This window comes from Manacus candei, unplaced genomic scaffold (assembly GCF_025592945.1).
Source record: "Manacus candei isolate 608988 ecotype Guabito, Panama unplaced genomic scaffold, ASM2559294v1 h1tg000084l, whole genome shotgun sequence".
NCBI lineage: Eukaryota > Metazoa > Chordata > Aves > Passeriformes > Pipridae > Manacus > Manacus candei.
The window spans coordinates 154183-179613 of NW_026138132.1; the positions used below are offsets into that span (position 1 = coordinate 154183).

Below are 25431 nucleotides of genomic sequence, written 5' to 3' on the forward strand. Positions count from 1 at the left end.
GGTGAGGAGGGGGGGAAAAAGTGTGACTCCAGACTCACTGAGCTCTGCCTTCACCCTGAGGCTCAACAAGCTCATTAGCAGCACTAATTAGGACATTTCTGGGAAAACTATGATGATCCCAACACCTCAGTGCTTCCCCTTGGGTGGTCCTGTCCCCTCGTGCCACCTCATCCATGTCCAGGGAGCACCCACACCCTCTTGTGTCACTCTGAGGGTTCCAGGAGTGTGAAAGGAAGATCCCAGGTGTGTGATCATAGAATCCTGAAGGTTGGAAGAGACTTTAGGATCAAATCCAACCATCAACCCAAGAACTGTAAGTCCCAAACCACTTGTGGAAGGAAGATCCAGAGGCCAGGAGCTCATGGATTTATTGGGGGGGGGGGAAGAGAGGGGAGAAAGTCCTGCTCCAGATCCTGGATCCAACCAGAGTCCGGCACAGCTGTCCTGGCCTCCCACAGCTGAGGAGCAGGCCAGGGTGGGCTCGGGGGGACACACAAGGGGGTCTGTCCCTCTCAGCAGCCCTCAGGGCGCTGGTACTTCCAGAAGGCGATGTCCCCGTCATCGCTGCAGGACGCCAGGAGTCCTGGCTCCTTGGGGTTCCAGGCCACCCCGTTGACGTCCTGGGAGTGTGCCCGGGGCACGTGGGCGGTGAGGCTGAAGGTGGGCTGGGCCTCCTCCGACGTGGGGCTCTCCTCGAACACCCGGATGGCGTCATCACCACAGGCTGTGGCCAGGGCACCTGTCAGGTGGCACCTGGGGGACACACAGAGGGGACGGGATCTGGGGAGGTGGCATCTGGAAGGGACAGGGCCCTAATGAGGTGGCACCTGGAGGGGTCGTGGGTGTCACCAGGAGGGGACAGGGCCCTGTTTTGGGGTGCCCCCAATACCTGCCCCTCACCAGGACACGTCGTAGATGGTCCTGCTGTGATACCCTGAGAGGGTGCACACACACTTCCAGGTGGGATCGGTGCCACTGCAGGCCACGCCTGGAGGGAGGTGAGAGAGCTCAGCACCCTTTCCCTCCCCTTTTTCTCTTTGCCTCTCTTTTCCCTCTCCCTCTCCTTTCCTTCTCCCTCTTCCTTCCCTTTCCCTCTCCTCCCCTTTCCCTCGTTTCCCTTTCCTTATGCTTTCTCCCTTCCCTCTCCCTCTTTTCCCTCTGCCTTCCCTCTTCCTCTCCTTCTCTCTTTTGACCCTCTTTCTTTTCCTCCTTTACCTCTTCTCCTCTCCTTTCCCCTCTCTTTTCCCCTCTTTCTCCTCCCTTTCCCCTCTCCCTCTTCTTTTCCCTCTTCCTCTTTTCTCTCCCCCTTTCCCCTCCCCACAGCTCTCCCCCCCAGCTCCCCTCACCTTCCTGGTTCCCGGGGTGGTACCGGCGCCACACCCGGAGGGTCCTGTCGTCGCTGACAGACGCCAGACGCTCCCCCTCCTTGTCAAAGGCCACGGCCCAGACGGTGGAGTCGTGTCCCTCCAGGGTGGCACAGCACACCCAGTCGTCCTCCTCCTCCCGGTACAGACGCACCGTGTCATCGTAGCTGGCAGAGGCCAGGAGCTGGGGAGGCAGGTGGGGGGGCAAAGTGACCCTAAATCACTCTGGATGGGACCACAGGAGGGGCTGGAAGGGGGCGGGGGGAGACAGGATGGGACCGGGGGGGACTCTGGGAGGTCCCCCCTCTCACCTCCTGGCTCGGGTGCCACACCACATGTTTCACGTCCTGGGTGTGGGCATTGAGGACACTCACACACTCATATTCCTCCTCCTCATCCACTGTGGGGGGACAGAGTGGTCAGGGGAGTCTGGCTGAGCCCCTGAACACCTCCCCCCAGTCCTTCCCAACCCCCCCTAGCCCCTCCTCACCTTCCCACACCCAGACACTCTTGTCTCGGCTGCACGTGGCCAACAGGGACCCCGAGGGTGCCCAGGCCACTGACTTCACCTCATTCTCGTGCCCCTCGAGGGTGGCCACGCACTGCAGGGGGACAGTAAAGGCTGGGACGGGTTGGAGGGCCCCAGGGGGGCTGGGGGGATTCTAAGGGGGTGGTCTCACCTCAAATCCATCCTCCTGCCGCTTCCAGACACAGGTGGTGCCATCGAAGCTGGCAGAAGCCAGGTAGGAGCCACAGGGGGACCAGGCGACCCTGCGCACGGTGCGCTGGTGCCCGTCCCCCAGCACCGCTCGGCATGTCCAGCTGGAGCCTGGGGGGGTGGGACAGGGTCCATGGACACGGGACACGCTCCGGCCACACCCAGATCCACACCCAGCACTGCCCCGACCACACCCCAGCCATACCCAGCACTGCCTGGCACGTCCAGACAGAGCCTGCAGGGGTGGGATGGGACCCCATGGGCACAGGCCACGCCCCTGCCACCCCAGCCCCGCCCCAGTCACCCCCAGTCTCACCCAGCCCAGGATGGGACCACCCGAACACGGGACACGCCCCCGACCAAGCCACGCCCACACAAGCTGATAACCCCGCCCACATTAACTGCTAACCCCGCCCCTCACCACAGCTCCGCCCACATCCGCGATGTAGCCCCGCCCCCACGACAACCCATCCAAACCCTCTAACTCCGCCCCCCGTAAAGCCACGCCCACAGCGAGCCCGTAACCCCGTCCCCTCCTCACAGCCCCCCTTTCCCCCCTGCTGCTCCTCCGCACCCGCACAGCTCCGCACACTCCGCACAGCCCCGCACGGCCCGGCCCCCCGTACCCGCACAGCCCCGGTCCTTCCTCCCCCTGCCAGCCCCGCACACTCCGCTCTCCCCCACACCGCTCCGGTCCCGCCCGGCCCGTTGCCCCGTACCCGCCCGTCCCCACACGCGCACGGCGCGGTCGCCCCCGCAGGACGCGAGCAGGGCCCCGCCGGGGCTCCAGGCCAGGGCCCAGCAGCGGGACTCGGGGTGCGCGGGGACCCGGCACAGCAGCGACAGCGCTTCGGGCATCGCGGGGACAGCGCGGAAACGGAAACGGCCGCGCCGGAACTGGGGCGGGGACGGGAACGGGCAGGGCCGGGAACCGGGAACGGGAGACGCGAACGGGGCGCCCGGAGCCGCTGCCGAGGGGCCGAGCCGGTATCGGGGGCTCCGGGGCTGCTGCGGGGACCCCGGGCCGGTGTCGGGTGATCCAGGGCCGGTGTCAGGGGCCCGGGTCCGGTATCGGGGACGCGGAGCCGCTGTTGTGGGGCCGGAGCCGCTGCCGGTGGTCCCGGGCTCGCCGCCGAGTGTCCCGGAGCCACTGCCGGGGGTCGAGAGCGGGGGTCGGGGGTCCCGTTCCCGGTGTCCCCGGTGCCCGCGGCCCCAGTGCCGGTGCTGCCGGTGCCGGTGTCGGCGGTGCCGCCGGTGCCCGCCGCGATGTACGCGCCGGGCGGGCCGGCGGGGCCGGGCGGGAGGCGGCGGCGGGGCGCGGCGGGGCTGCCGAAGCAGCCGGAGCGGAGCTTGGCGTCGGCGCTGCCCGGGGCTCTGTCCATCACCGCGCTCTGCACCGCCCTGGCTGAGCCCGCCTGGCTCCGCATCCACGGCGGCACCTGCTCCCGCCAGGAGCTGGGGGTGGCCGATGTGCTGGGCTATGTGAACCCCGAGCTGCTCCGAGGTGAGACCCCTTTGGCCCCTTCCATCCCTTCAGTCCTCCGTCCCCTGCCATCCTCTTCACCCCATTCTGTCCTGCTTCCATCCTTCTTCCATCCCTCTCTGTCCCCCCTCCATCTCACCTTCCGTTCTCCTCCATCCCCTTCCCTCCCCTCTCCTTTCAACCCCTCTGTCCCCCTTCCATCCCTCTCCATCCCCTCCATCCCTTTCCATCTCTCTCTGACCCTCTTACATCCCCCTCCAAGTCCTCCCGTTCCCTTCCAACAACACCCATGGCCCCTCTATACAAATTCAGCTCCAAATATAAAATCCTGGAATGGTTTGGGTTGGAAGGGGGTATAACTCTATGGATATAACTCCACAGGCAGCTACACACCATGTCTGTTTTCCTGCTTTTGGTTAACTGTGGCCCTTGGAGAGGCCCCTTCCCACCTATTTTTCCAGCATTACTCACCCCCCTCAGGCACGGATGGAACTGGAGACTCATTCCCAGCATGTCTCACACTGGCACATGTCCATTAGCACTAATTAACATGATATTTAAATGAATATTTGGATGAATTTATTAAAATTTGTGATGGTGTGGGGGACTGGCAGTGTTACAGCCCCTTTCCCTGTCATGGATCTTGTGGAATCTGGAGGGTTCTGATTTTAATCCTCAAGGATCCGGGTGAGATTGGAGCAGGGGGAAATTTGGGTGGAAAAGAGGGTTTTTTGGGTGCTCACCTCCGTCCCTCTCTCCTAGATTATTGCATGAACCCGCAGACGGTGCTGCTGCTCCGGGTCATTGCTGCCTTCTGCTTCCTGGGAATCCTGTGCAGCCTCTCGGCCTTTCTGCTCGACGTGTTCGGCCCCAAACACCCGGCACTGAAAATCACCCGGCGCTACGCCTTCGCCCACATCCTGACAGGTATGGCCGGGAATTCTGCAGAGGAATCCTCACAGGTACAGCCAGGGAATTCCAGATGGGAATTCCTGCAGGGAATCCTCACAGGTACAGCCAGGGAATTCCAGCCGGGAATTCCTGCAGGGAAAGCCTCACATTTTTTGTAGATTTCTGGCTGGGTTTTGGCTGTTTGTCTCATTTCACCCCGAGCTCTGCCCTTGCCCACATCCCTGTTCATCCCAAACCACTCTGTGACTGATTTTTCTCCTATTTCTCCCCATTTTCCTTGTCCCTCCCAGTCCTGCAATGTGCCACCGTCATCGGGTTCTGCTACTGGGCGTCGGAGCTGATCCTGGCGCAGCAGCAGCAGCACAAGAAGTACCACGGCTCCCAGGTGTACGTCATCTTCGCCGTCAGCTTCTACCTGGTGGCAGGGGCAGGGGGGGCCTCGATCCTGGCCACGGCCGCCAACCTGCTCCGGCATTATCCCACCGAGGAGGAGGAGCAGGCGCTGGAGCTGCTCTCGGAGATGGAGGAGAATGAGCCCTACCCAGCCGAGTACGAGGTGATCAACCAGTTCCAGCCTCCGCCGGCCTACACCCCCTGATCCCGCCTGGAATGTCCCTCCGGCCCCACTCCCACCTCCTGTGGCTCCTGGGGCTCTCCACAAGAGGTTTTTGGGGCGGATTGGTGGCATTTGATTCCCGGCCTTGGGTTTGTGGCTCCGCGGTGACGTTTGGACTCAGCCTCGTTTCCCCCACATGGCTCCTCCTGGGAATGGGGCATCCATGTTTCCCCTGGGAATAAGGGATCCACAGTCCTGGGAATGAGGGATCCACAATTCTCCTGGGAATGAGAGGTTTGGGATCCACAGTTCTTCTTGGAATGGGGGGTGTGGGGTCCACAATTCTTGGAATGAGGGGTGTGGGATCCATATTCCCACGTCAGAGCTCGTTCCCTCCTCCTCCAAGGCCCCCAAGGCCTGGACACGAGTGGATATATTTATATATATTTATATATATTTATATCAGGGAAGCTCCCACCACATTCCCAGGGCAGGGATGGCCCATCCTGCACGGCAGGAGGTGGAAATTCCCACTCCTGGCTCTCCCTGCGCCTCTCTTCTCACTACACGGACATTCTGCACTTTATTCCAAGGTCTGGGAAGGACTGGGACAGTTTTGGGGCCTCTGGCACAGCACAGGGAGGAAAACTCTGGGGGTTTTTGGGATCATCTGACTCCTGCCAGCAAAATTTTGGGATTTTTAGCCAAAATAACCCCAGACTTTGGCCCAGCCACAGCTCCTGGGAAGCAGGAGCCCACGCTGGAAAAATCCTGGAGCTTTTATGCAAATCCCTCCACGCCGCCCCCACTCTCCTGCTTTTTCCTCCCAAATTCTGTTTTTCCCTCCTGCTCTTGGTTCCTTGCCCCCTTTTCCCTCTTCAATCCCTGGGATGCTCCATCCAGGAGCAGACACTTTCCCTGGATGGTGCTGGAGCACCAGGAGAAGCTGATCCAGCATTTCCCATCCCAGAGGAGGAATCCAGCAGATTTTGGGGCTGTTTAAGGCAAATAATAAGGAAAAAACCCATGGGATTCATCGACCAGCACCGAAAATCCCACCAGGGAATCATGGAATGGTTTGGCTTGGAAGGACCTGAAAGACGATCCAGGAAAGCCCCAGGCTGGCTCCAGGAAGAAGCTTTAGGCCTGGAAAATGGCTTGTTTTAGGTTTTCCACCGTCCCCCCAACGCTTTTATCCCTGTTTTCCTGCTTTCTTGCCCCCCCACCCTCATCCCTTTTCCCCCCCTGCCCCTGGCTATGCAAGAGCCTCGGTCGCTCTCCGGGTGGAATCCGGAATCCGGAAAACTCATCCTGGGAAAAGCCCTTCCCGAGCCCTGGGAGGCTCCAAGGAGCCAAATCAACACTAAAACCCCTTTGGGGGGATCCTGGGAATGGGGGGTCAGGGGCTCCCAAAGGGAACATCCCGCAGCTGGGAAAGGCTTTGGGATTCCCTGGATATGCAAGAGGGGGGTTTGGTGTAAATAGTCTGAGCTTAAACGTTCTGAATTTGGGTTAAAAAAAGACCCCAAAATGGGACATGATGTTGTTTCCTGTAGAGCTCGGGGGAAAGGGGGGAAGGTTGGGGTTTGGAAATGTTGGGATGTGGGAGCCGTGGGATTTGGGGCTCCAGGGGGAATAAAGGGGTGCAAAGAGCTTTGTGTGGAGCTCCTGCTTTGGGCTGGGGAAGGGGGGCCTTGTGCTGTCCCCGCAAAACATCCCGGACTGGGCCCTTCTGGGCAGGGACCAGGGGCCAGCCCTGCCACCCATAACCCCCCACTGACCCCAAACCCCGCCTTGCCCCAGCCTCATTGCCCCTCCCCGGACCCTCCTGACCCCTTCCCGCCGGCCCCCGATACCCACCCATTGCTATAATCCTGTAATCCTCCATTCCCCCCCAAAGTCCCCCTTGCCCATCCCATAACTCCTCAAAATCCCCCTTACTCCCCAATAGCCCCCTTACCCCCCTATTACCCCCCAAAATCCCCTTTGCCCCCCAATTCCCCTCCCGCCCCGCTGGGGGCGTGTCCATTCTACGGACCCCGCCCCATCCCCAACTGACCTCCCACAAGCTCCGCCCAATCCCGCATCCTAAGCTCCGCCCCCGCCCTCGCACTTGCCCTCCCGGTGGGCGTGGCCGCCCGTCCCACACGGCCCAATGAGCGCGGGAGGCGGTGCGGTCGCAGCCAATGGGTTGTGCGGCGCGGGGCGATGACGTTGTCCCGGGGGCGACGGGCCGTTCCGGCGGCATGTGGAGGGCGCTCGGCGCCCGCGCCGCGCGGAGCCCCCGCGGAGGGACCCCCGGGACCCCCCGAGCAGGGACCCCCGCAGGGACTCCCCGGGCCGCCCCCGCCGTGCTGTTAGCCCGCCAGTGCAGCTGCGTGACGGTGCACGGGGCGCGGCGGGCTCGGCGGGCCTGGCCCCGCGGGCACGGGGAGGGGACGGCGGCGGAGGGAGGAGGAGGAGGAGGAGGAGGATCAGGATCAGGATCGGGCTGGGGGGGGTGGTGGCGGGGAGCGCTCCGCGGCCGCCCCGCCCTCGCCGGCCCCGGGCGCCTGATGGCCGCGCTCGCCGGGGTGTTCGTGTGGGACGGGCGGCGCATCGAGGAGGAGGAGCTGCGGCGGTGCGTGAGCGGGGAGACACCGGGAACGGGGAACAGGGCACCGGGACACCGGGACGAGGAATGGGACACCCCCGGGAAGGGGTCACCGGGAACGGGGACATTGGGAATGGGGCACCCTCGGGAACGGGGCCCTGGGGTTGGGACACTGGGAACGGGACCCCCAAGTCCCCGGGATACCCCCACCGTGGGACACCCAGGACAGGGACACCCCCCGCCTCCACTGGGGCCTCCAGGTCCCCCAGCACCCTCTCCCCTTCCTTAGATCCTGGGTACCCCCAAATCCTCAGGGTTCCCCCCGATTTCCTGGGATGGGAGTGCCCATCCTAAATTTGATCTGGGGGTGCCCCCCTTAATTTGGGGGTGCCTGCCAAAATTTGCCCTGGAAGGTACCCCCTTCCTTTTTTGGGCTGCTGGGGGGCACTGTTCCCTAAATCCTCTCCCTCTGGGGTATCCCCCCATTTGGACCTTAGAGTGCTCCAATTCTGATCTCGGGGTACCCCCCTGTCCCCCCAAATCCCTCCCCAAAATTCCTGAGGGGGTTGTTGGGCTGTCCCCTCCACCCACCCCAAACTTTGGGATGCTGCCTGGGGGTGGTGTCATTGGGAATTCTCCCCATGGAAAAAGGGATTCTCCACTCCATTGCTGGGGACCCTCCAAACCCATCCCTGTGCCCAAAGGGGGGGGTGAGACACCCAAATCTCACGGGATGGAGGTAGAAGGGCCTCCCCCCACCAGAGGCTTCCTTAGGGATTAATTCCATTAATTACCCCATGACTCAGCAGGGGGTAATTAACCCTTTATGGGAATCTTGGGATCTGAAATTCCACCTCCAGGTTCCTCATCCCACAGGGATTCGTCACCCAGAGTTTGAGAAGCACCTCATTTAAGGCTTAATTAACCCTGGAGTTAATGAGGATTTCCCCCCCCCCTCCTGGCACCTCTGGAGATTTTAGGGAGATTCCCAGCTGGGAAAAAGCCCCAAATCCCAATTTCATTCCCCAAAAAGGAGCCTTTGGGATTGAGGATAAACCCTGGGGAGTTTTCCAGTGGCTCAGCAGGGCTGGGTTTAGTCCTGGGATTAAAACCAGGCGGGATTTCCTTGCTCAAGGTCAGGCCTTGAGCCTCCTCAACTGGATTTGAGGATTCCAAATCCTCTTCCTGAGCCTTTTCCCAGGCACGGGAACGTTCCCTCAGATTCTTCTTCTTCGTTTTTCCTTTCTCCTTATTCCATTTATTTCCTCTCCATCTCCAGCCTAATTCTGGGAGCAGCAAAGCCCCCAGTGGGATCTTGGCTGGAATTCTGGGAGCTCTTGGCAGGCAGGAATTTCCCTCCCCTCTTCCACATCCAACATTTTTGGCTGGACAGGTGGGAATGAGCCTCACACAGGCCCTAAAATGATCCCAGGAATCCATGAACAGGTGAAATCCATGCAGAGAATCCCTTTTTCCTCCTGGGCTGAGTCACCTCCCGGGGTTTCAGTCAACTCCCAGTTTTCCTTCCTGCTCATTTCACTTCAGGAAAGGCTTGTTTTTCCTTGGGAAAAGTAGAATTCCTGGCTGGAAGGTACCATGGGGGGATCACACGTGTCCCACTTGGACACGTGGAGCTGGACAGGGGCCAGGGAAGCGGCTCCAGTGTCCCCTTGGTGTCCCCTTGCCCTTGCTCTGGAGGCTCCTGGGATCGGGCTGTGCTGGATGGAGCCACTGACAAGGTTGGGAACCACATCCCTAATTCAGTAATTCATGGGATTTGGGAATGACAGGAGCAGGTTTGGGGATCTGGGCTTTGGGATGCTCCAGTTCCGTGTCCCCTCCTCAGGGAGCCAGGAATCTTGGACTGGGAGGGGAGCAGGGCGGGCACAGCCTCATTCCAAAGGGATAAATCCCGTGGTTGTGGTTTTCCTGGCCGGACAGGATGGATTTGGAGAAGCAGGAGCACTTTGCTCCTTGTCCCAGTTGGATCCCATCCCACCCCCCTGGGGATCATTCTCGGCTCCCTGTCCCTGGATCCCATGTCCAGTGGCTCACCTGGTGGTTGGGAATGCTGCTGATCCCATGGATGGACAGGGCTGGGGCTGGAATGGCTCATCCCGGGACGGGAAGGGCAGGATGGAGGGGTTGGGGTTGTGGAAGAGCCTCAGTCCCAAAGGGAATACCTGCAGAAAACAGGCTTGTGGATCCAGTTGATGCTGTGGAGCTTTGGGATCTGCCTGGAGATCTGGGAAGGGAGTGGTTCCAAGGAATGGGAACACGAGCTTGGCCGGTCCCAGGTCGTTAATTCCAGCTCTGTTCATTAATTACCTGCATTAATTAGTGCCTCTGGAAGCACCTGGGATCCTCCTCCCTCCTTCCTTGGCATTCCCAGGGGCTTTGGGGGTGGATGAACCAGCCTTCCCTCTCCAGGGCTGTTTTTGGGAGCTTAGGCCGTATTCAGAGGGATTATCCCGGTGGGGGGGAGGTTTCCAGGGTTTTTTCCGCTGGATTTTTGGGAATTGGGATCCAAATCCAGCTCCAGTTTCTGTTGGCTGAGGAGGCTGAAACTGGGGGTTGATCCAGGGCTTTTCCAGCTCCTTTCCTCCTGTGACTCCCATTTCCTGCTCCAGCTGCTGTTGGAGATTCCCTTCTTCCCCCTCTCCCACCCCCTGGAACAGCAGGAACCCCATCCCTGCTTCCTTTTCCCCCCAAATCCCAATCCTCTGCATGGCTTGGGAAGGATTTGCAGCATCTCACATCTGGGATGTGAGCAGCTCCACAGGGAATTTTGGTGCCTCCAAATCCTGCTTTTCCTTAAATCCATCTCCCATCCCATTCCATCCTGCTCAGCTCAGGAAAACAAATCCTGCTCTGCACCCCCTGAGGGTTATTTTCTCTTAGAGAAAGGCTGGTATTTCCAAAAACTGGAGTTCCAGCAGAGGAAAAGTGGAAAGAGGGATGAGAGGACATGTTTTCCATTCCCAGGCAGCTCTTCCCAAAGAAAATAATAAAAAAAAGGAATTTCCAAGCCTGGGCAGCTTTTTCCACACGAAGAAATGGGATTTCCCGAAAAAATGGGATTTTCAAGCCCAGGCAGCTCTTCCCACCCCAAGACCTGGGATTTCCGTGCCATTCCCACACCCAAACTCAGTTCCCTGCCCCTCTCCCCGAGTCCTGGGGTGTTTTCCGAGCCCAGGGGGCTCCCGGACGCTCCGAGGGGCCCATTCCTGACTCCTGGTGGGATTTGTTCCGGCAGCTCTGCACAGGAGATGAAGCACATGGAGAACCTGTCCAGCCTGGCCCAGGGCAGTGGCCCCATGGAATTCCAGCCCTCGGAGCGGGAGCAGCCCTGGGAGCTCATCATGGACAAGAAGCACTTCAGGCTGTGGCGGAGGCCGATCCAGGGATCCCACCTGTACCAGTACCGAGGTATCCATGGGCTTTTCCATGGCCCAGGTCCCCTGGGATTGGGCCTCACTCATCCCTGTCCTCAGGAAAAACAGGAATTACCATCCTTTACACCCATCCCTGCTGCTCCATCCCACTTTATTCTTCCAGAGGGCCTTAAAACTCCCCTTTCCCTCCTAACCCTGCCCTGGGATCAGGAGTTGCTCATTGCCAATCCTTTCCTGGGATCAGGAGTTCTCATTCCAGGCTCTGTTTTCCAGTGTTTGGATCCTACACGGATGTGACTCCTAGGCAGTTCTTCAATGTCCAGGTGAGCAGCACCTTTGGAATCACTTCGGGGGTGGGATGGAGCTCCAGGAGCCTCTTCCAGAGGATGGGATGGGGGAACTGGGAATATTCCCTTCCCTTTGTACCATTTGCACGATCCAGAGCTGATCCCAGTGGATTATCCTGTTCTCCAGGTGGGTTTTGCTGCTGGAAGTGAAGGATTGGGCTGCAGGATCCCAGTGGATTCTTGATCCCAAGTCCCTCTCTCCCAACTTCCAGAATATTCCAGGATATTAATAATTCCCTGCCTGCCCATGACACTGAATGTTCCCACAGGAGACAGGGAAAAAAAAAAGGGATATTTCCCTCCCTTCATCCCCCTCTGCTGGAATTTCTGCTGACTCAGCTTCTGTCCCTTCCCAGCTGGACACGGAATATCGGAAGAAATGGGATTCCCTGGTGATCAAACTGGATGTGATCGAGCGGGACGTGGCCACGGGCTCCGAGGTGATTCACTGGGTCACCCACTTCCCGGTGAGTCCCCGCCCATCCCGGGATCTGCCCTGGGCAGGGCCGGGAGCGGGGGCTGATCCCAATCCCGGGGCCCTTCCTGCAGTATCCCATGTATTCCCGGGATTACGTCTACGTCCGGCGCTACAACGTGGACAAGGAGAACAACCTGATGGTGCTGGTGTCGAGGTGGGTGTTCCTGGAGGGAATTCCCACCATTCCCATCCCTAAAGATCCACAGGGAGCTGGGTATAAACTTAACTGACTTTACTGACCCCCATCGATCCCGCCGAGATTCATTTGGGAAATAAAACAACTGTTTTTTGGGGGAAAAATGTCGGGGTTTTACCCTCCACCTCCAAAAAACTGGTGGATTCTGGGTGTAATTGGCACCCTGAGCTCACCTTGGGATGCTCCTCCTCCTCCCAGGGCTGTGGAGCATCCCAGCGTTCCCGAGGATCCCGAGTACGTCCGGGTGAGGACCTACGAGTCCCAGATGGTGATCCGACCCCACAAAACCTTTGATGAGGTAAATCTGGGAAAGGGGGCAGAAAACCTGGCGTGGGGAGGATCCTCCTGCTGCTCCAGAGGGAGCTGCTCCTTCTCCTGCCCTGGGAGCTGGGCAATAATCCAAGCATTGGCAAAGTCCAGCCCTAGGGATTGAATTTGATGATCTTTAAGGTCTCTTCCAGCCCAAACCATTCCATGATTTATGGGAGGAGAGTGAATTATTTTTCCAAAGGCAAGGAAAGCATATGCATGTGTGGCTTGGGAAGGATTTGCAGCTCTATTTCACTATCCTGGGACTTTTCCTTCAGGAATTTGGTGCTCTTGAGGGAGCCAAACACTCCCTTTCAGAGCTCCCTTTATGAAGCCACGAGCCTCCCAAGTCTCATTCCAAGCACTAAATCCTCTTGGAAAAAGGCTTGTGGGTTATTTCCAGGCCATCCAGAGCATGGATAGAGCTTGGAATACTCAGGGAATGCCACCCCCTCCTCCCAAATTCCCTCCTGGTGGGATTTCCTTGGGTCTTTTGTCAATGCTCTCAGAGGCTCCGGCAGCTTTTCCTGTGGGATATGAGCAGCTCCACAGGAGCTGGGAATTCCACAGGGAATTCCTTGGGGGAGGTGGGAGTGGCTCCAGCGGGGTTTGAGATGGGCTGGGGATCCCAGGAATGTTTGTTCCCCCAGAATGGGTTCGATTACCTGCTCACCTACAGTGACAACCCCCAGACCGTGTTCCCACGCTACTGCGTCAGCTGGATGGTCTCCAGCGGTGAGTGCCCGGAATTCCCTCGGGATCCTCCCTCCACAGGGACCCCCTTCCCTTCCCGCTCCGCAGCAGGGAGGGGGATACATGGAGAGGCTTAAAAAGAGACATTATGGGAGGAAAAATTGGGAAGGACCAAAAAAAAAAATTGTGAGGGATAGGAAGAATCAGGAGGGAAAGGAAAAGTTTGGAGGGAAAAGAAAAATTGTGAAGGAAAGGGAAAATCAGGAGGGAAAGGAAGAACTGGGAAGAAGAAGAACCTGGGGGGAAAAGGAAAAATTGGGAAGGACAAGAATCAGGAGGGAAAGGAAAAATTAGGAGGGGAAAAAACAAGGAGAGAAAGGGAAAATCAGGAGGGAGAAGAATGAGGTGAGCTGGGATGGAGCTGGAGGAGGGGATGGATTGGGAGCCTCTTCCCTCAGCAATCCTGGATCCCAGCGGGCTCTCCCTCCCCCTTTTCCCAGGAATGCCGGATTTCCTGGAGAAACTGCACTCGGCAGCCCTGAAGGCCAAGAAGATGGAGCTGGAGGTCCGGGATTACCTTTCCAAGGGCTCAGACACGGCCCCGGAGCCCTGTGGCCCCGCCCAGCTGGAATATGCCTGAGGCGCTGGAATACTGGGAATTGCCTCGGACAGGGACCTGTGCTGTGGGATTTCAGCCCCATTTTCCCTCCCCATCCCATTCCCGATGCTCAAGGACAGGGATTTGTTCCCCCTGCTGCGTGTCTGTGGTGGAATCTGCGTCTCCTGATCGATGTTTCCTCATCCTAACAGGGAAAACCCATGGAATTCCCACTTCTTCTGGCAGTGGGTTCTCCCCACTCCTCATCCCTGCTCAGACTGGAATGTTTTCGGGATGCAGTGGCACCACAGGGATTGGTGATGGTGCTCCACGTCACCATTTCCATGGGGTTTTCCCCCCAGAAACAGCCCTTTGAACTCATCCCTTTGGGATTTCTGGGACTGGGAGTTGGGATTACTGGGATGGGGGGTTGGGATTACTGGGAAGGGGCGTTTGAACTGGTGAAAATGGGGAAAAAAAGGCAGTTTTGGGGGAGTTTTAGGGATTGGGGGGCACTGGTGCTGCCCTGGGTCACCCTGAGCCCCCTCCCCAGTTTGGGGGGTCTCCGTCGGCCTTGGGAATCTGGGAAAACAGCAGGAGCAGGAAACTACTTAATAAACATCTAGGATCTTCATTAGCTCCTAATTAACGACCCCCCTTCTCCCAGTCACCAGTTTGGGGGGGTTTGGGCCCCCCTTTAATCATCGCTCTAAATTCTCACTTTATAATAAATTTATCCTAATTTTATCACTCCCTTTGGAGCATCCAATTTTCACCTTCCCTCCTTCCCAAAATTCAGCCCCCCAGCCCAATTAGCACCAATAATTAATGAGGAAAACTTCAGGAGAGGGAACCATCTCCTTCACACCTGGAATTTTGGGGGAGTTTCCAGTGGGTCTGATTTTTTTGGGGGGGGGTTCCAGTGGATCCCACCTCCCCATAGACTGGAATTCTGGGGATGGGGGGGGTCCACTGGGTTCCATAGCCCTCCCCCCCCATTCCCCAGCATGGAATTTTGGGGAGGTTTCCCACTATTTTGGAGGGGGGGGGGTTGGTGCTGTGGGTTTCACACCCCTACCACCCCCGGCCCCCCCGATGAAGCAGCACTGGCGGGAAGGGGGGGGTTCCCAGGGTTCCCAAATCCCACCCTGACCCTCCCGCTCAGGAATTTTGGGATCTGGGAATGCCAGCGGTGGGACACACCTTTATTGCACACAGAGAGCAGCAGGCAGCAGGTGCAGGGGGGAGGCTGGGGGTCCGGGGGGGGGAGTTACACCCCTCAGCCCCCCCAGTCCCCTTTTTGGGAGGGGGAAAGGGGTGTTTTCCCTGAGTTTCCCCATCCTGAATCCCCCCAGGGTGGCTCAAATTGGGGGGCCCCAAGGAACCTCGTACCGGGACCCCCCAAAGAACCTCGTACCGAGGGGTCCTGGGGGTGGCTCCCCGGTGGGATCCTGTCCCTTGGGGTCCCCCCAGGGGGTCACAGCAGGTTCTTGTTGCGCTTGGGGACGATTTTCCTCACAGTCCTTCGCTCCGAGATGTTCCTCCGGACACGGACGGTGGGGCCTGGGGGGGGCTCAGGGGCCAGTGAGGGGCTTGAGTGGGCCTTGGTCAGAGTGGGGGGGTCTGGGGGGGCCCCCCCTGCCTGTGCCTCCCACCCCTCCAGGTCCCGGGCGCCTGAGTTCAGCCACGTCTCCAGCACCTGCACGTAGGTCTCGTAGCGTCGGCGCTGGGGGGATGAGGGGGTCACGGATGGGTCACCCCCCCCGGTCACCACCCCTGTCCCCTGTGTCCCCTCCTGTCCCCAGGGTCTCTCTGTTCCATAGCAGTGTCCATCCCATGGGAAAAATAAGGGTGGGAATGAGCCACCATCACGGGGACATTCCTGGTGTTGCCAGTGTCCCCCCTGTCCCACAGTGCTGTCTAGACCACCAGGAAGATAAGGATGGAGATGAGCCATTGCCATGGGGACATTCCTGGTGTCCTCCATGGAGAAGAAAAGGACTAAAATAAGAAACCACCCTGGGGACCTCCCCAGTGTCCCTGATGTGTCTGGTGTCCTGGTGTTCCCCCTGCCTCGGGTGTCCCCATGTCCCCACCCACCTCCTCCAGCAGGAATTCCTTCTTGACCCGATACTCGTCCAGGTCCCGGGCGCGGCCCCGGCCCTCGGGGAGGTGCCTCTGGTGCTCCAGGAGCTCCTGCCCCACCCGCTCCAGCCACTGCTCGTGGCACCGCAGCTGCTCCTCCTGGGGGGAGACCAGGGCTGACCCCCACCCACCCACCCACCCAGGGGGCTCGGGGGGGACTGATGGGCACCCAGGGGTGTCTCCACCCACCCAGGGGGCTTGGGGGTCTCACCATGGGCTGTGGGGAGGATGGAGCTGGTTGGGCACCCAGGGGTGAACCCTCCTACTTAGGGGGCTTGGAAGGATCTCACTCGGGGGCTTCAGCTGGGGGTGATGGGCACCCAGGGGTGTCACCCCTATTTGGGGGTCCCAGGGGTCTTACTGGGGGGCTCCTGCTGGGGGCTGTGGGCAAGATGGGGGTGATGGGCACCCATGGGTGTCACCCCTGTTTGGGGGTCTCACCGGGGGGCTCCTGCTGGGGGCCGTGGGCAGGATGGGCCTCACGAAGCGTCGCTGGGACCCCACGGCCGCCGGGAACGGAGGGGAGGAGAACAGGGCGGCCACGAGATTGATCCGGGAAATCCAGGACAGCATCTCCTCGGGGGTGCTGGATCGTGACATCACCAGTAAGTCACCAGTGCTGTCACACCCTGCAGGGACCCCCTGCCGTGACCCCCTTTCCCCCCCCAGGTCACTCACGGCGCCTGGAACAGGAACAGCCTCCGCTCGGCCGTTTGCAGCCGGAACACGTTGGGCCGCTTGGTGTATTTGGGGGCCCTCTCAGCCAGGGCATGATGGACCCCCAGGGGCTCCTCGGCCCCCCCACCCTCCTCTGGGGGGGCCCCGGGGGGTCCCGGCTCTGAGGGGCGTCGGGAGACCCCCCGGGCCCCCCCCCCAGCCTTGAGGAAGAACAGGAAGGTCCCGCGGAGAACGGCTTGGAAGGGCTTCCAGCCCCGGCGGCCCCAGGGAGCTGGAACGGTGAGATGGGGGTGGGACACAAAGGACACCCCCAAAATACCCCCCTACAGTGAGACACTGCCTCAGTGCAGTGGAGCCTGAAATGGGCCCCCCCCGGGTCACAGTGGAGCTCAAACGGTCCCACATCCCTGTCCCACCCCCAAAGCTGCATCCAGAGATCCCAACGCACCCCAAAGTCACCCTTTGGGACCCTAAAGAGGAAGAGACAGCCCAAATATGCCCCCCCACCAACTCCAAACCACCCCACATCTACCCCCCCCACAAGCCTGACCCAACGGATCCCAAATCTACCCTAAAACACCCCAGCTCTGCTCCCCTGGATCCCCAAAATCCCAAATCTGCCCCTCCAGATCCAAACACCCCCCAAATCTTCTCCCCTGAGCCCCAAAACCACCCCAGATCTGCCTCCCTGCACCCTCCAACCCACCCCAAATCCTTCCCCCCTGTACCCCAAGCCCCCCAAATCCCCCCAGACTCACTTTTCTTGCCATCAGCCTCTGCCAGGACCTTCCTGGCCAACCACCCCCTGCGGAAGGTCACGGCCCCCCCTGGCAGCTCCGGGATTTGGGGGAGGATCTTCTTCCCTCCCCCAGCCTCTTCCTCCTCCTCCTCCTCCTCCTCCCTGTGGGACGTTCAAGATCACAGGGAGCCCTCCCCAGCCCCCAAATCCCCCCCAAGCTCCCCTCACTCACGTCGCCCACTCCAGCTTCTTGCTGCGGATGGAGCCATAAAGAGCCTGGGGGGGGAAATTTGGGGGGTCAGGGGGTGGGGGGGGGGCTTGAGGGGGTTCAGGGGAGGGAACCCCCTTTTTCAGCCTCAGGCCCCCCCCCAGAATACCTTGAGCTGCTCCCTGGGAAAGTCCTGCCCGTCGTTCATCCCGCTGAGGTTGGACACGAACTCGGAGCTGGTCATGGCCCGGCGCAGGTGCTGGGGGGGCAAATTTGGGGGTGTTGCGAGCTGGGGGGGCACAGTTGGAGGGTGGGGGCCCCAAATCCTGCCCAGAAATTGGGGAGACCGCAAATCTGCCCCCTGCCCAGGTCCAAAACAACTCCAATCTGTCCCACTGGGGCCGCCAAAACCTCTAATCTGCCCCCAAAATGCCTCAAATGTGCCCTCCCAGATCCCAACACACCCCAAATCTGCCCCCTGCACCCACCAAACCCCCAATCCACCCCCTGGGACCCCCCAAAATTCCCCATCTGCCCCAAGCCGTTCCCCAAACCCCTTGTCCCTCACACCCCCATATCCCCCCTAGACCCCCCCCGTGCTCACCTGCCCGTGCAGGTCCGTGTTCAGCAGCATCAGGGCACAGGTGAGGGAGTGAACCGAGTCTGAGGGGTTGGGGGTGTCACATGGGGGTCCTACGACCCTCCTGGAGGTCCCAACCCACCCCCAGGTGAGGGGACCCGCCCCCTGAATCCCAAAAGGTGCAGCTGGGGGGGCCCCAGGGGGCTGGGAGGGGGTGTGGGTGAGTGGGGAAACTGAGGCACAGAGGGAGGTGAAGGAGCTTGGTGGGGATGTGGGGATGGTTTGGGGAGCTGAGGGGGATTTGAGAGGGCTGGAGGGTGTGAGGAGACCCCCCCCAGTAAGGGCACCCACTCCCTGAACCCCAAAAGGTGCAGGTGGGGGGGCCTCGTAGCCCTGGGAGGGGCTGGGTGGGGAAACTGAGGCACGGGGGGTGGTTAGGGGGCATTAACCAGCTCTGGGGGTCCCCGAGGGGTGTTTGTGGTCTGGGGTCTCACCGGGGGACGGGAAGGCCCCGGGGTTGCAGTGGTGGAAGCGCCGGGAGAAGTGGCCCAGGACCCGCTCCCGCTCCTGCGTCTCCCCCGACAGCACCAGGGCCTGCAGGAACGACCTGGGGGAACCCCGGGCTGGAGGACCCCAAAAACACCCCCCAGGGGCACCACCGGGGGGGAGACCCCAAAAATACCCCCCTAGGGACATCTCCAGCATGGGGGACCCCAAAAACACATCCCCTTGGGTGTGTTTCTGCCCACTTGGATCCCAAATCTGGCCCCCTGAACCCCAAATCTGCCCCCCTGGACCCCAAATCTACCCCCCCAGATCCCTCATCACCCCAAATCTTCCCCCTCCCCAGACCCCACCATTCCCCAAACCACCCCACATCTCCCTTCTTCACGTCTCCCAGCCCCCCATCCTTCCCACCCCCCTATCGATTTTGGGGTGTCCCTTTGCCCCCCCAAAGCCCCACCCAGCCCCCTCCCATCCCAACCTGAGCGCCTGGTCCAGCGTCTGCCCCTGGAACTGGAAGAATTCCAGGTATTCCTGGGCCACCATCGCGCTGAAATCATTGCTGGGGGGGGCACACGAGTTTGGGGGGTGGGTTTGGAGCCCAGGGGACCCCCAAAAGGGGGAGGGGACCCCCCAAATCCTTACTTTTTGCGGAGGAACGAGGCCACCTGGGATTTCCGGACGCCCTCCAGGTGGAACAGGCGGGAGGCCAAACGTTGGGCCTCCCCCCGCCCCGGTTGGGACCCCCCCCCGGGGGGCTCCACCGGCCCCCCTAAAGGGGATCTGGGGGGGGAAGGAGGGGTCAGGCAGGGCCGGGGGTGGAGGGACCCCAAAACCCTGCCTGGGTGGGGGAGAGAGGGTGTGGGATGGAATAGGGGAAGACAGGGGGGGCATGGGGGGCTCGAGGGGGTGAGGGGGAGTCTGGAGGGTCTGGGCGGAGTTGGGGGGGCATAAATGGGGGGGCTGAGGGACAGACGGACAGGGCAAGGAGGGTTTGGGGGGGTCAGTCAGGACTGGGGGGGTCCCCATCCCTGCCTGGATGGGGCAGGGGAGCTGGGGGAGTTTGGGGGGATGGAGGGGGGGAATGGGGGGTCTGAGAGGATGGACAGACAGGATTTGGGGGGCTGGGGGAGCACGGGGGGGGGGGGTGAGGAATGGGGGGGTACAGGAGGGACTGGAGGAACCGGGGGAGCCAGGGGGACACATGGGGGCGAGGGGGGGTCACAGAGGCTCTGGGAGGGGTGGGTGAGGGGAACAGAGATGGGGGGGCCGGGGGGGTCAGACAGAGTTTGGGGGAGGTCAGAGAGAGTTTTGAGGGGGCAGCAGGAAGGGGGGTGTCCCACACGGGTCTGGGGGTCCCAGTGCCGGCGGGGGGGTCCCTCACCCAGGGCTGCTGTCGGGGGGGTCCAGCGGGGGCTCCAGGCCCGTCTCGGGGGGCGACTCCTCCATGTCGGGGCGTGCGGGGGGGGGCCCAAGGGGGGGGTCCCTGCGCCCCTTCCCCCCCCGGGGCCGGGAGCCACAAACAGCCGCGTCCTGGCAGGAGGGGCCCCCCCCAGGACCCCTCGGAAAGCCCCGGTCCCGGGGGGGGCGGTGAGGGCAGGGGGCAGAGGGGATGGGACCCCCCTCCCGGGGGCTGATACGGGGGGGGTTGGGGGCTGGGGGGGCGCTGGGGGGGATTTTGGAGGGTCACGGGGCCGGGGGGGGGTTTGTGCATCACTCTCAGGGGGGTGGGGGGGCCGAGCTGGGGGGACTTGGGGGAGGGCTGGTAAAGGGGGCTGAGGGGGGGTCTGAGGGGGGTCAGGGGGCTGGGGGGGTTCTGGTGTCCCCCTCCCTGGGATAAATCGGTGGGGGGCAAGGACTTGACAGGCAGCTGGAACCCCCCTTTTGGGGGCAAATCTGGGGGGGCGGCGGGGGGCTGGAACCCCACTCCTTGGTTCAAATCTGGGGGGGGTGGAGGGATCTGGTGCCCCCCTTTTGGGGGGATATTGGGGGTGGCTGAGGGTGTTTGATGGCCCCCGACCTGGGGCACATCTGGGGGGGCCTGGTGCCCCTCCTTTTGGGGTAAATCTGGGGGGGTTGGAGGGGTTTGGTACCCCCCTTTTTGGGGCAAATCTCGGGGTACTGGAGGGGTCTGGTGCCCCCCTCCCTGGGGCAAATCTGGGGTAGTTTGGTCCCCTCCTTCTCGGGCCAGGTCAGGGGGGCCTGGGGGGGTCTGGTACCCCCCTCTTTTTTGGGCCACATTGGGGGAATCTGGGGGGATTTCATTCCTCCCTTTTTGGGGCAAATCTGGGGGGTCTGGTGGGGTCTCGTACCCCCCTCCCTGAGGCATACTGGGGGGGTCTGGGAGGGTTTGGTTCCCCCTTCTTTGGGGTAACTCTGGGGGGGCTGGGAGGGCCTGGTGTGTCTCTGCCTGGGGCAAATCTGGGGGTTCTGGGAGGATCTGGTGTCCCTCTTTTGGGGACAAAGAGGAGGGGGTGGAGGGGGTCTTGTACCCCCCTTTCTGTGGCGTATCTGGGGGGGCTGGGGTGGTTTGGAACCCCCCTTTTTGGGGTAAATCTGTGGGGGTCTCTTGCCCCTCTTTGAGGGGCAAATCAGGGGGGGCTGGAGGGGTTTGTTGCACCCCCTTCTGGGGCAAATCTGGGGGCACTGGGGGGCTGGCAGAGGTCCCAGACCCCTCTCCCAGGAGTGGCTCTGGGGGGGTCGGGGGCCTGGGGAGGGGCAGATCCTCATGTCCCCCTCCTGGGGGGTACCCGTGAGTGGGGGGGTCCAGGCCCCCCTGCTCTGGGGTGAGCTCAGGAGGGGTAGGGGGGTCCCAGTCCCCCTCACCTGGGCTGGGCTCCAGAGGGGTGGGGACTGCAGGGGGGTCCTGCTCCGCCCATTCCAGCTGCCCCCTCCCAGATCCCAGGGGCAGCTCCGGGGGGTCGGAGAGTGCCCGGTCTGAGGGTTGAGGGGGTCCTGGGGGAGGAGAAGACACAGGGGGGTGGTCCCCATCAGCATCAGTGCCCCCCCCAAAACCAGCCTCCCCAAGGATGGGGGGTCCCCACACTCACCCCACTCCACGGCAATGTCCCCGATGTCCCCTTCGGGGTGATCCCTGAGGGCTGTGGGTGTGGGGGGGGTTTGGGGGTCCCCCCGTTCTGCCCCGGTGCCCCCTGTGGTGTCCCCCCCCTCGGCGAAGGCGGCGCTGTGGGTTCGGTAAAGGGGCACCCCCTGGGCCCCCCCAAGGGCCACCAGCCGGCTCTGGAACAGGGGGTTGGTGTGGAACTGGGGCTCCTCCTCCTCCTCCAGGTCCTCCTCATCCTCGGCCTCTTCCTCTGGGGAGGTGCTGCCGTGGTCATCGTCGTCATCCTCCTCCTCCTCAACCTCATCATCCTCACTCTTCTCCTCTTTGCCGCGTTCGGGGGCTCGGGCCTCAGGGGGTGTGGTCCCACCCGTGGGCACAGTTTTGGGCAAGATGGTCCCGTCCATCGTCACAGTCTTGGACAGGTGGGTCTCATCCATGGTCACGGACTTGGCCGAGATGGTCAAATCCATGGTCAGGTGCTCCTGAGAGATGATCCCATCCGTGGGCACGAATTTGGGTGAGATGGTCCCATCTGTGGTCGTGAACCTGGATGGGATGGTCCTATCCATGGTCGTGGGCATAGATGGGATTGTTGTGTCCATGGGCACATCCTCTGGAGAGATGGTCCCACCCATGGGCATGAACGTGGGTGAGATGGTCCCATCCACGGGCACAGATTTGGGTGAGATGGTCCCATTCATAGGCACAGATTTGGGTGAGATGGTCCCATCCACAGGCACAGATTTGGGTGAGATGGTCCCATCCACAGGCACAGATTTGGGCAAATTGGGCCCATCCATGGTCATAGACTCGGGTGAGATGATCGAATCTACGTTCTCCTGAGAGACGGTCCTACCCATGGGCACAGACTTGGGTGAGACGGTCCCATCCTTTGGCACATCCGTGGACATGGACATGTGTGAGATGGTCCCACCCTCTGGCACAGTCTCCCCTGAGATGCTCCTGCCTGTGCACGAGTTGGTCTCATCCATGGCCACGGGCTTGGGTGAGATGGTCCCATCCACAGTCACATGTTCCTGAGAGATTCCCTGATCCGTGGGCATGGACGTGGGGGAGCTGCTCCCACCCACAGCCATGGACCTGGGGGAGATGCTCCCACCCGTGGACACATGGAAGATGCTCCCAAAAATGAATCCACAGCCTTGGTCCTCCTGGAAGACGCTCCCATCCAAGGGTAAGGACTCGGGTGGGATGTTCTTGTCCACAGGCACGGATTTCGGGGAGATGGCCCCACCTGAAGGCACGAGGGAGATGCTCCTGTGTGTGGATCCGTGGCCTTGGTCCTCATGGAAAGTGCCCCCATCCATAGGCATGGACTGGGGTGGGATGTTCTTATCCATGGGCATGGAATTGGGTGGGATGGACCCATCCATGGACGTGTGGAAGATGCTCCCATCCATGAGCACAGGCTTGGGTGGGATGTTCCCCCCTATGGACACGTGGAAGATGTTCTCAAATGTAGATCCATGGCCTTGGAGCTCCTGGAAGTTGCTCTTATCCATGGGCTTGGGTGGGACATTCCCATCCACGGACATGTGGAAGATGTTCTCCAACGTGGATCCACAGCCTTGGAGCTCCTGGAAGCTGCTCCCATCCACCCCCAGGCTCTGCACGTTCTCCTCCAGACCCCCAGGCTGGGGGGGGGTGGTGCTGGGGGCCGTGTCCCCACAGGGGGGCGGGTCCCAGGGGTGCTGGGGCAGGGGGTCCCTGGGGGGGGGCTGCCCCTCGAGGGCTCCCTGCAGGTCCCACACGCAGAGCTGGGCACGGGCCAGGCTGGCCCAGAACACGTCGGGGAGGGCACTGGGGGCCTGGGGGGGGGCTGGGGAGGGGGCCTGGGGGGGGGTCACGGGGGTCAGGGAGGGGGTTACTGGGGGTGCCAGGGTGGTCTGGGAGGGAGTCAGGGGGGGTGCCTGGGGGGAGGTCAGGGTGGGAGTCAAGGGGGATGCCAGGGGGGATGCCAGGGGGGGTGTCACCCCCTCGGCTCCCCCCCCGGAGAAGACGATGGCGTCCTGCGCCGCCAGCACCCCGGGAGGGGTCGGGGGGGTCCCCGCAGGCTCCATAGGGCCCCTCCCTACAGCTGCCCGGCCAGGCTGGGGGGGGCTGCGCTGCCCCGAGGGTCCTGAGGGTCCTGAGGGTCCGTGCCCATGGTGGGGGGGGCCCTGGGGGCAGAGGGAGGAGAGGGGATGTGGGTGGGGGGTCTAACACGTAGGGAGGGGTGGGATGGGGTGGGAAGGGAAGGAGGGAGGAGGAGGAAGGGGAGAGGAGAGAGGAGGGAGAGAGGGATGAAGAAAGGAGAGGAGGGAGGTAGGAGGAAGGGATGAAGGATGGCAGGATGATGGAGGAAAGGAGGGAAGGAGGGATTGAGGAGGAAGGGAGGGAGAAGGGAGAGAGCGAGGGAGGGATGAGAGAGGGAGGGAGAAGAGAGGAATGAGGAAGGAAGGGTTGGAAGGAAGGGGGAAGAAAGATGGGAGAGAGGGATGAAGGAGGAAAGAGGGGAGAAGAAGGGAGGGAGGGAGGAAGGAAGGAGGGAGGAAAGAGGGAAGGAAGAGGAGGGAAGGATAGAGGAGGAAGGGAGGAAGGAGGGGGAAGAGAGGGAGGGAAGTTGAGGGGAGGGAGAGATGAAGGAGGAAGGAGGAAGGGGGGAAGGGAGAAGGAGAAAAGAGGAAGGAAGGGAAGGGGGAAGGGGGCAGGAAGGGAGGGAGGGAGGCAGGGAGTGAGGGAGAGAGGGAAGAGTGGGTGGAAGGGATGAAGGAAAAGAGGGAAGGAAGGATGGAGGAAGAAGGAAGGAAGGAGGGGGAGGGATGAAGGGAGAAGGCAGGAGAGAGGGAAGGAGGAAGCGGAGGAGGACGAGGAGGAGGAGGAGGAGAAGGAGGAGGGAGGGCTTAGAGGAGGAAGGAGGAAGGAAGAGGAGGAGGAGGAGGGAGAGGGGGAGGAGGGTCGGGGAAGAGGAGGAGGGTCAGGGGGTGGTCAGGAGGCCCCCCCGGCCAGGTGGGGGGTCCCGGCACCCTCACCCAGCACCTGCACACCCCGTGTCCGGCCCCGTCACCCCACGGCCCCACGTCACCCACCCCGTGTCACCGCGTCACCGGCACCGCTTCCGCCCCGCGGGGCAGGAAACGGGGGGGGGGGGGCACCCACAGACCCCCCTCAGCTTGAGGGGGGGGGCTGCACCCCCAAATCCCCCCCAAAACCGCCCCGCAAAGGCTTTTAAAGGGGCTTGAGGAGGGGGAGGAAAGGTCTGTGGGGATCCCAAGTGGTTATGGGGAGGGGTGGGGGGTGTCTGAGGGTGGGGACCCCAAAAGTTGGGGTGGGGCCCCAAAGGGGGGGACCCCAAAGGGGGGGGGAGTCCAAAGGAATTGGGGGTGCTTTGGGGGGTGTTGGGGACCCCGATGGGTGGGACCCCAAAGACCAGGGCAAACCAAAAGTTTCGGGGGGCTCAGGAGCGGGGTGGGGTCTCCAGGGGTTGAGGGGACCCCAAAAGGTGTAGGGGTGACCCCAAATGGGTGGGGCAGACCCCACTGAGTGAAGGGGCCCAGAGACAAGTCGGGGCTCCAGGGGGGACCTTCAGAGTCCAAGGGGGACCCAAGAGTTATGGGGAGACCCCAAGAGTTATGGGGGGCCCCGAGGGTTACGGGGGGGCCCCAAGGGTGGGGGTATCCTGGATTTTTTGGGGGAACCCTCACGGCTTGGAGGGCCCTGCAGGGCGGTGTGGGGAGCCCGGGGGGGGCTCCGAGGGCTCTGGGGGCCCCACAGGGACCCCTCGCTCCCACCCCCCGGGCCGTGGGGACCCCCGGAGTCCCTCCCCCCCTTACCGGCACTGCCGCGCGGGCGGGGGCGGGGCCTCGGCTGG

The 25431-nt window shown here is 61.8% G+C and overlaps 4 protein-coding genes across 8 annotated transcripts; 2 read left to right on the forward strand and 2 right to left on the reverse strand.

Annotated features, from left to right (window-relative positions):
- Positions 1-350: 350 nt before the first annotated feature.
- Positions 351-3048, reverse strand: CIAO1 (cytosolic iron-sulfur assembly component 1). Its single transcript, XM_051812139.1, has 7 exons — positions 2802-3048; positions 2045-2193; positions 1855-1966; positions 1676-1764; positions 1347-1548; positions 901-988; positions 351-753 (listed from the first exon to the last, which is right to left on the reverse strand). The coding sequence occupies exons 1-7, from the start codon at positions 2938-2940 to the stop codon at positions 513-515; spliced, it is 1020 nt and encodes a 339-aa protein (XP_051668099.1). The 5' UTR covers positions 2941-3048; the 3' UTR covers positions 351-512.
- Positions 3049-3112: 64 nt separating this feature from the next.
- TMEM127 (transmembrane protein 127) lies at positions 3113-7009 on the forward strand. The gene is made up of 3 exons (XM_051812140.1): positions 3113-3586; positions 4328-4492; positions 4768-7009. The coding sequence occupies exons 1-3, from the start codon at positions 3349-3351 to the stop codon at positions 5073-5075; spliced, it is 711 nt and encodes a 236-aa protein (XP_051668100.1). The 5' UTR covers positions 3113-3348; the 3' UTR covers positions 5076-7009.
- A 241-nt stretch (positions 7010-7250) lies between these two features.
- On the forward strand, positions 7251-14389 carry STARD7 (StAR related lipid transfer domain containing 7). 2 transcript variants are annotated; one of them, XM_051812136.1, is made up of 8 exons: positions 7251-7653; positions 10883-11055; positions 11295-11344; positions 11725-11835; positions 11918-12000; positions 12241-12340; positions 13002-13086; positions 13545-14389. In XM_051812136.1, exons 1-8 carry the CDS (start codon positions 7280-7282, stop codon positions 13682-13684), a joined length of 1116 nt encoding a protein of 371 aa, XP_051668096.1. In that variant the 5' UTR covers positions 7251-7279; the 3' UTR covers positions 13685-14389. The 2 variants fall into 2 exon arrangements, with proteins under 2 accessions (XP_051668096.1, XP_051668097.1); XM_051812137.1 differs by lacking the exon at positions 7251-7653 and adding an exon at positions 8709-9365.
- Positions 14390-14406: 17 nt separating this feature from the next.
- On the reverse strand, positions 14407-25415 carry LOC127482114 (PH and SEC7 domain-containing protein 4-like). Of its 4 annotated transcripts, none has more exons than XM_051812133.1 (12): positions 25394-25415; positions 19142-19279; positions 18978-19058; positions 18487-18599; positions 18017-18075; positions 17582-17671; positions 17437-17480; positions 17224-17366; positions 16466-16736; positions 16229-16373; positions 15743-15886; positions 14407-15368 (listed from the first exon to the last, which is right to left on the reverse strand). In XM_051812133.1, exons 3-12 carry the CDS (start codon positions 19040-19042, stop codon positions 15120-15122), a joined length of 1323 nt encoding a protein of 440 aa, XP_051668093.1. In that variant the 5' UTR covers positions 19043-19058; positions 19142-19279; positions 25394-25415; the 3' UTR covers positions 14407-15119. The 4 variants fall into 4 exon arrangements, 2 of the variants coding, with proteins under 2 accessions (XP_051668093.1, XP_051668092.1); XM_051812132.1 differs by lacking the exon at positions 25394-25415 and adding an exon at positions 19881-20049; XR_007908419.1 differs by lacking the exons at positions 14407-15368; positions 15743-15886; positions 16229-16373; ... (3 more) ...; positions 17582-17671; positions 18017-18075 and adding exons at positions 19881-20826; positions 20872-21451 and having other exon boundaries at positions 18539-18599; positions 21547-25402.
- Between the last annotated feature and the right edge of the window lie 16 nt (positions 25416-25431).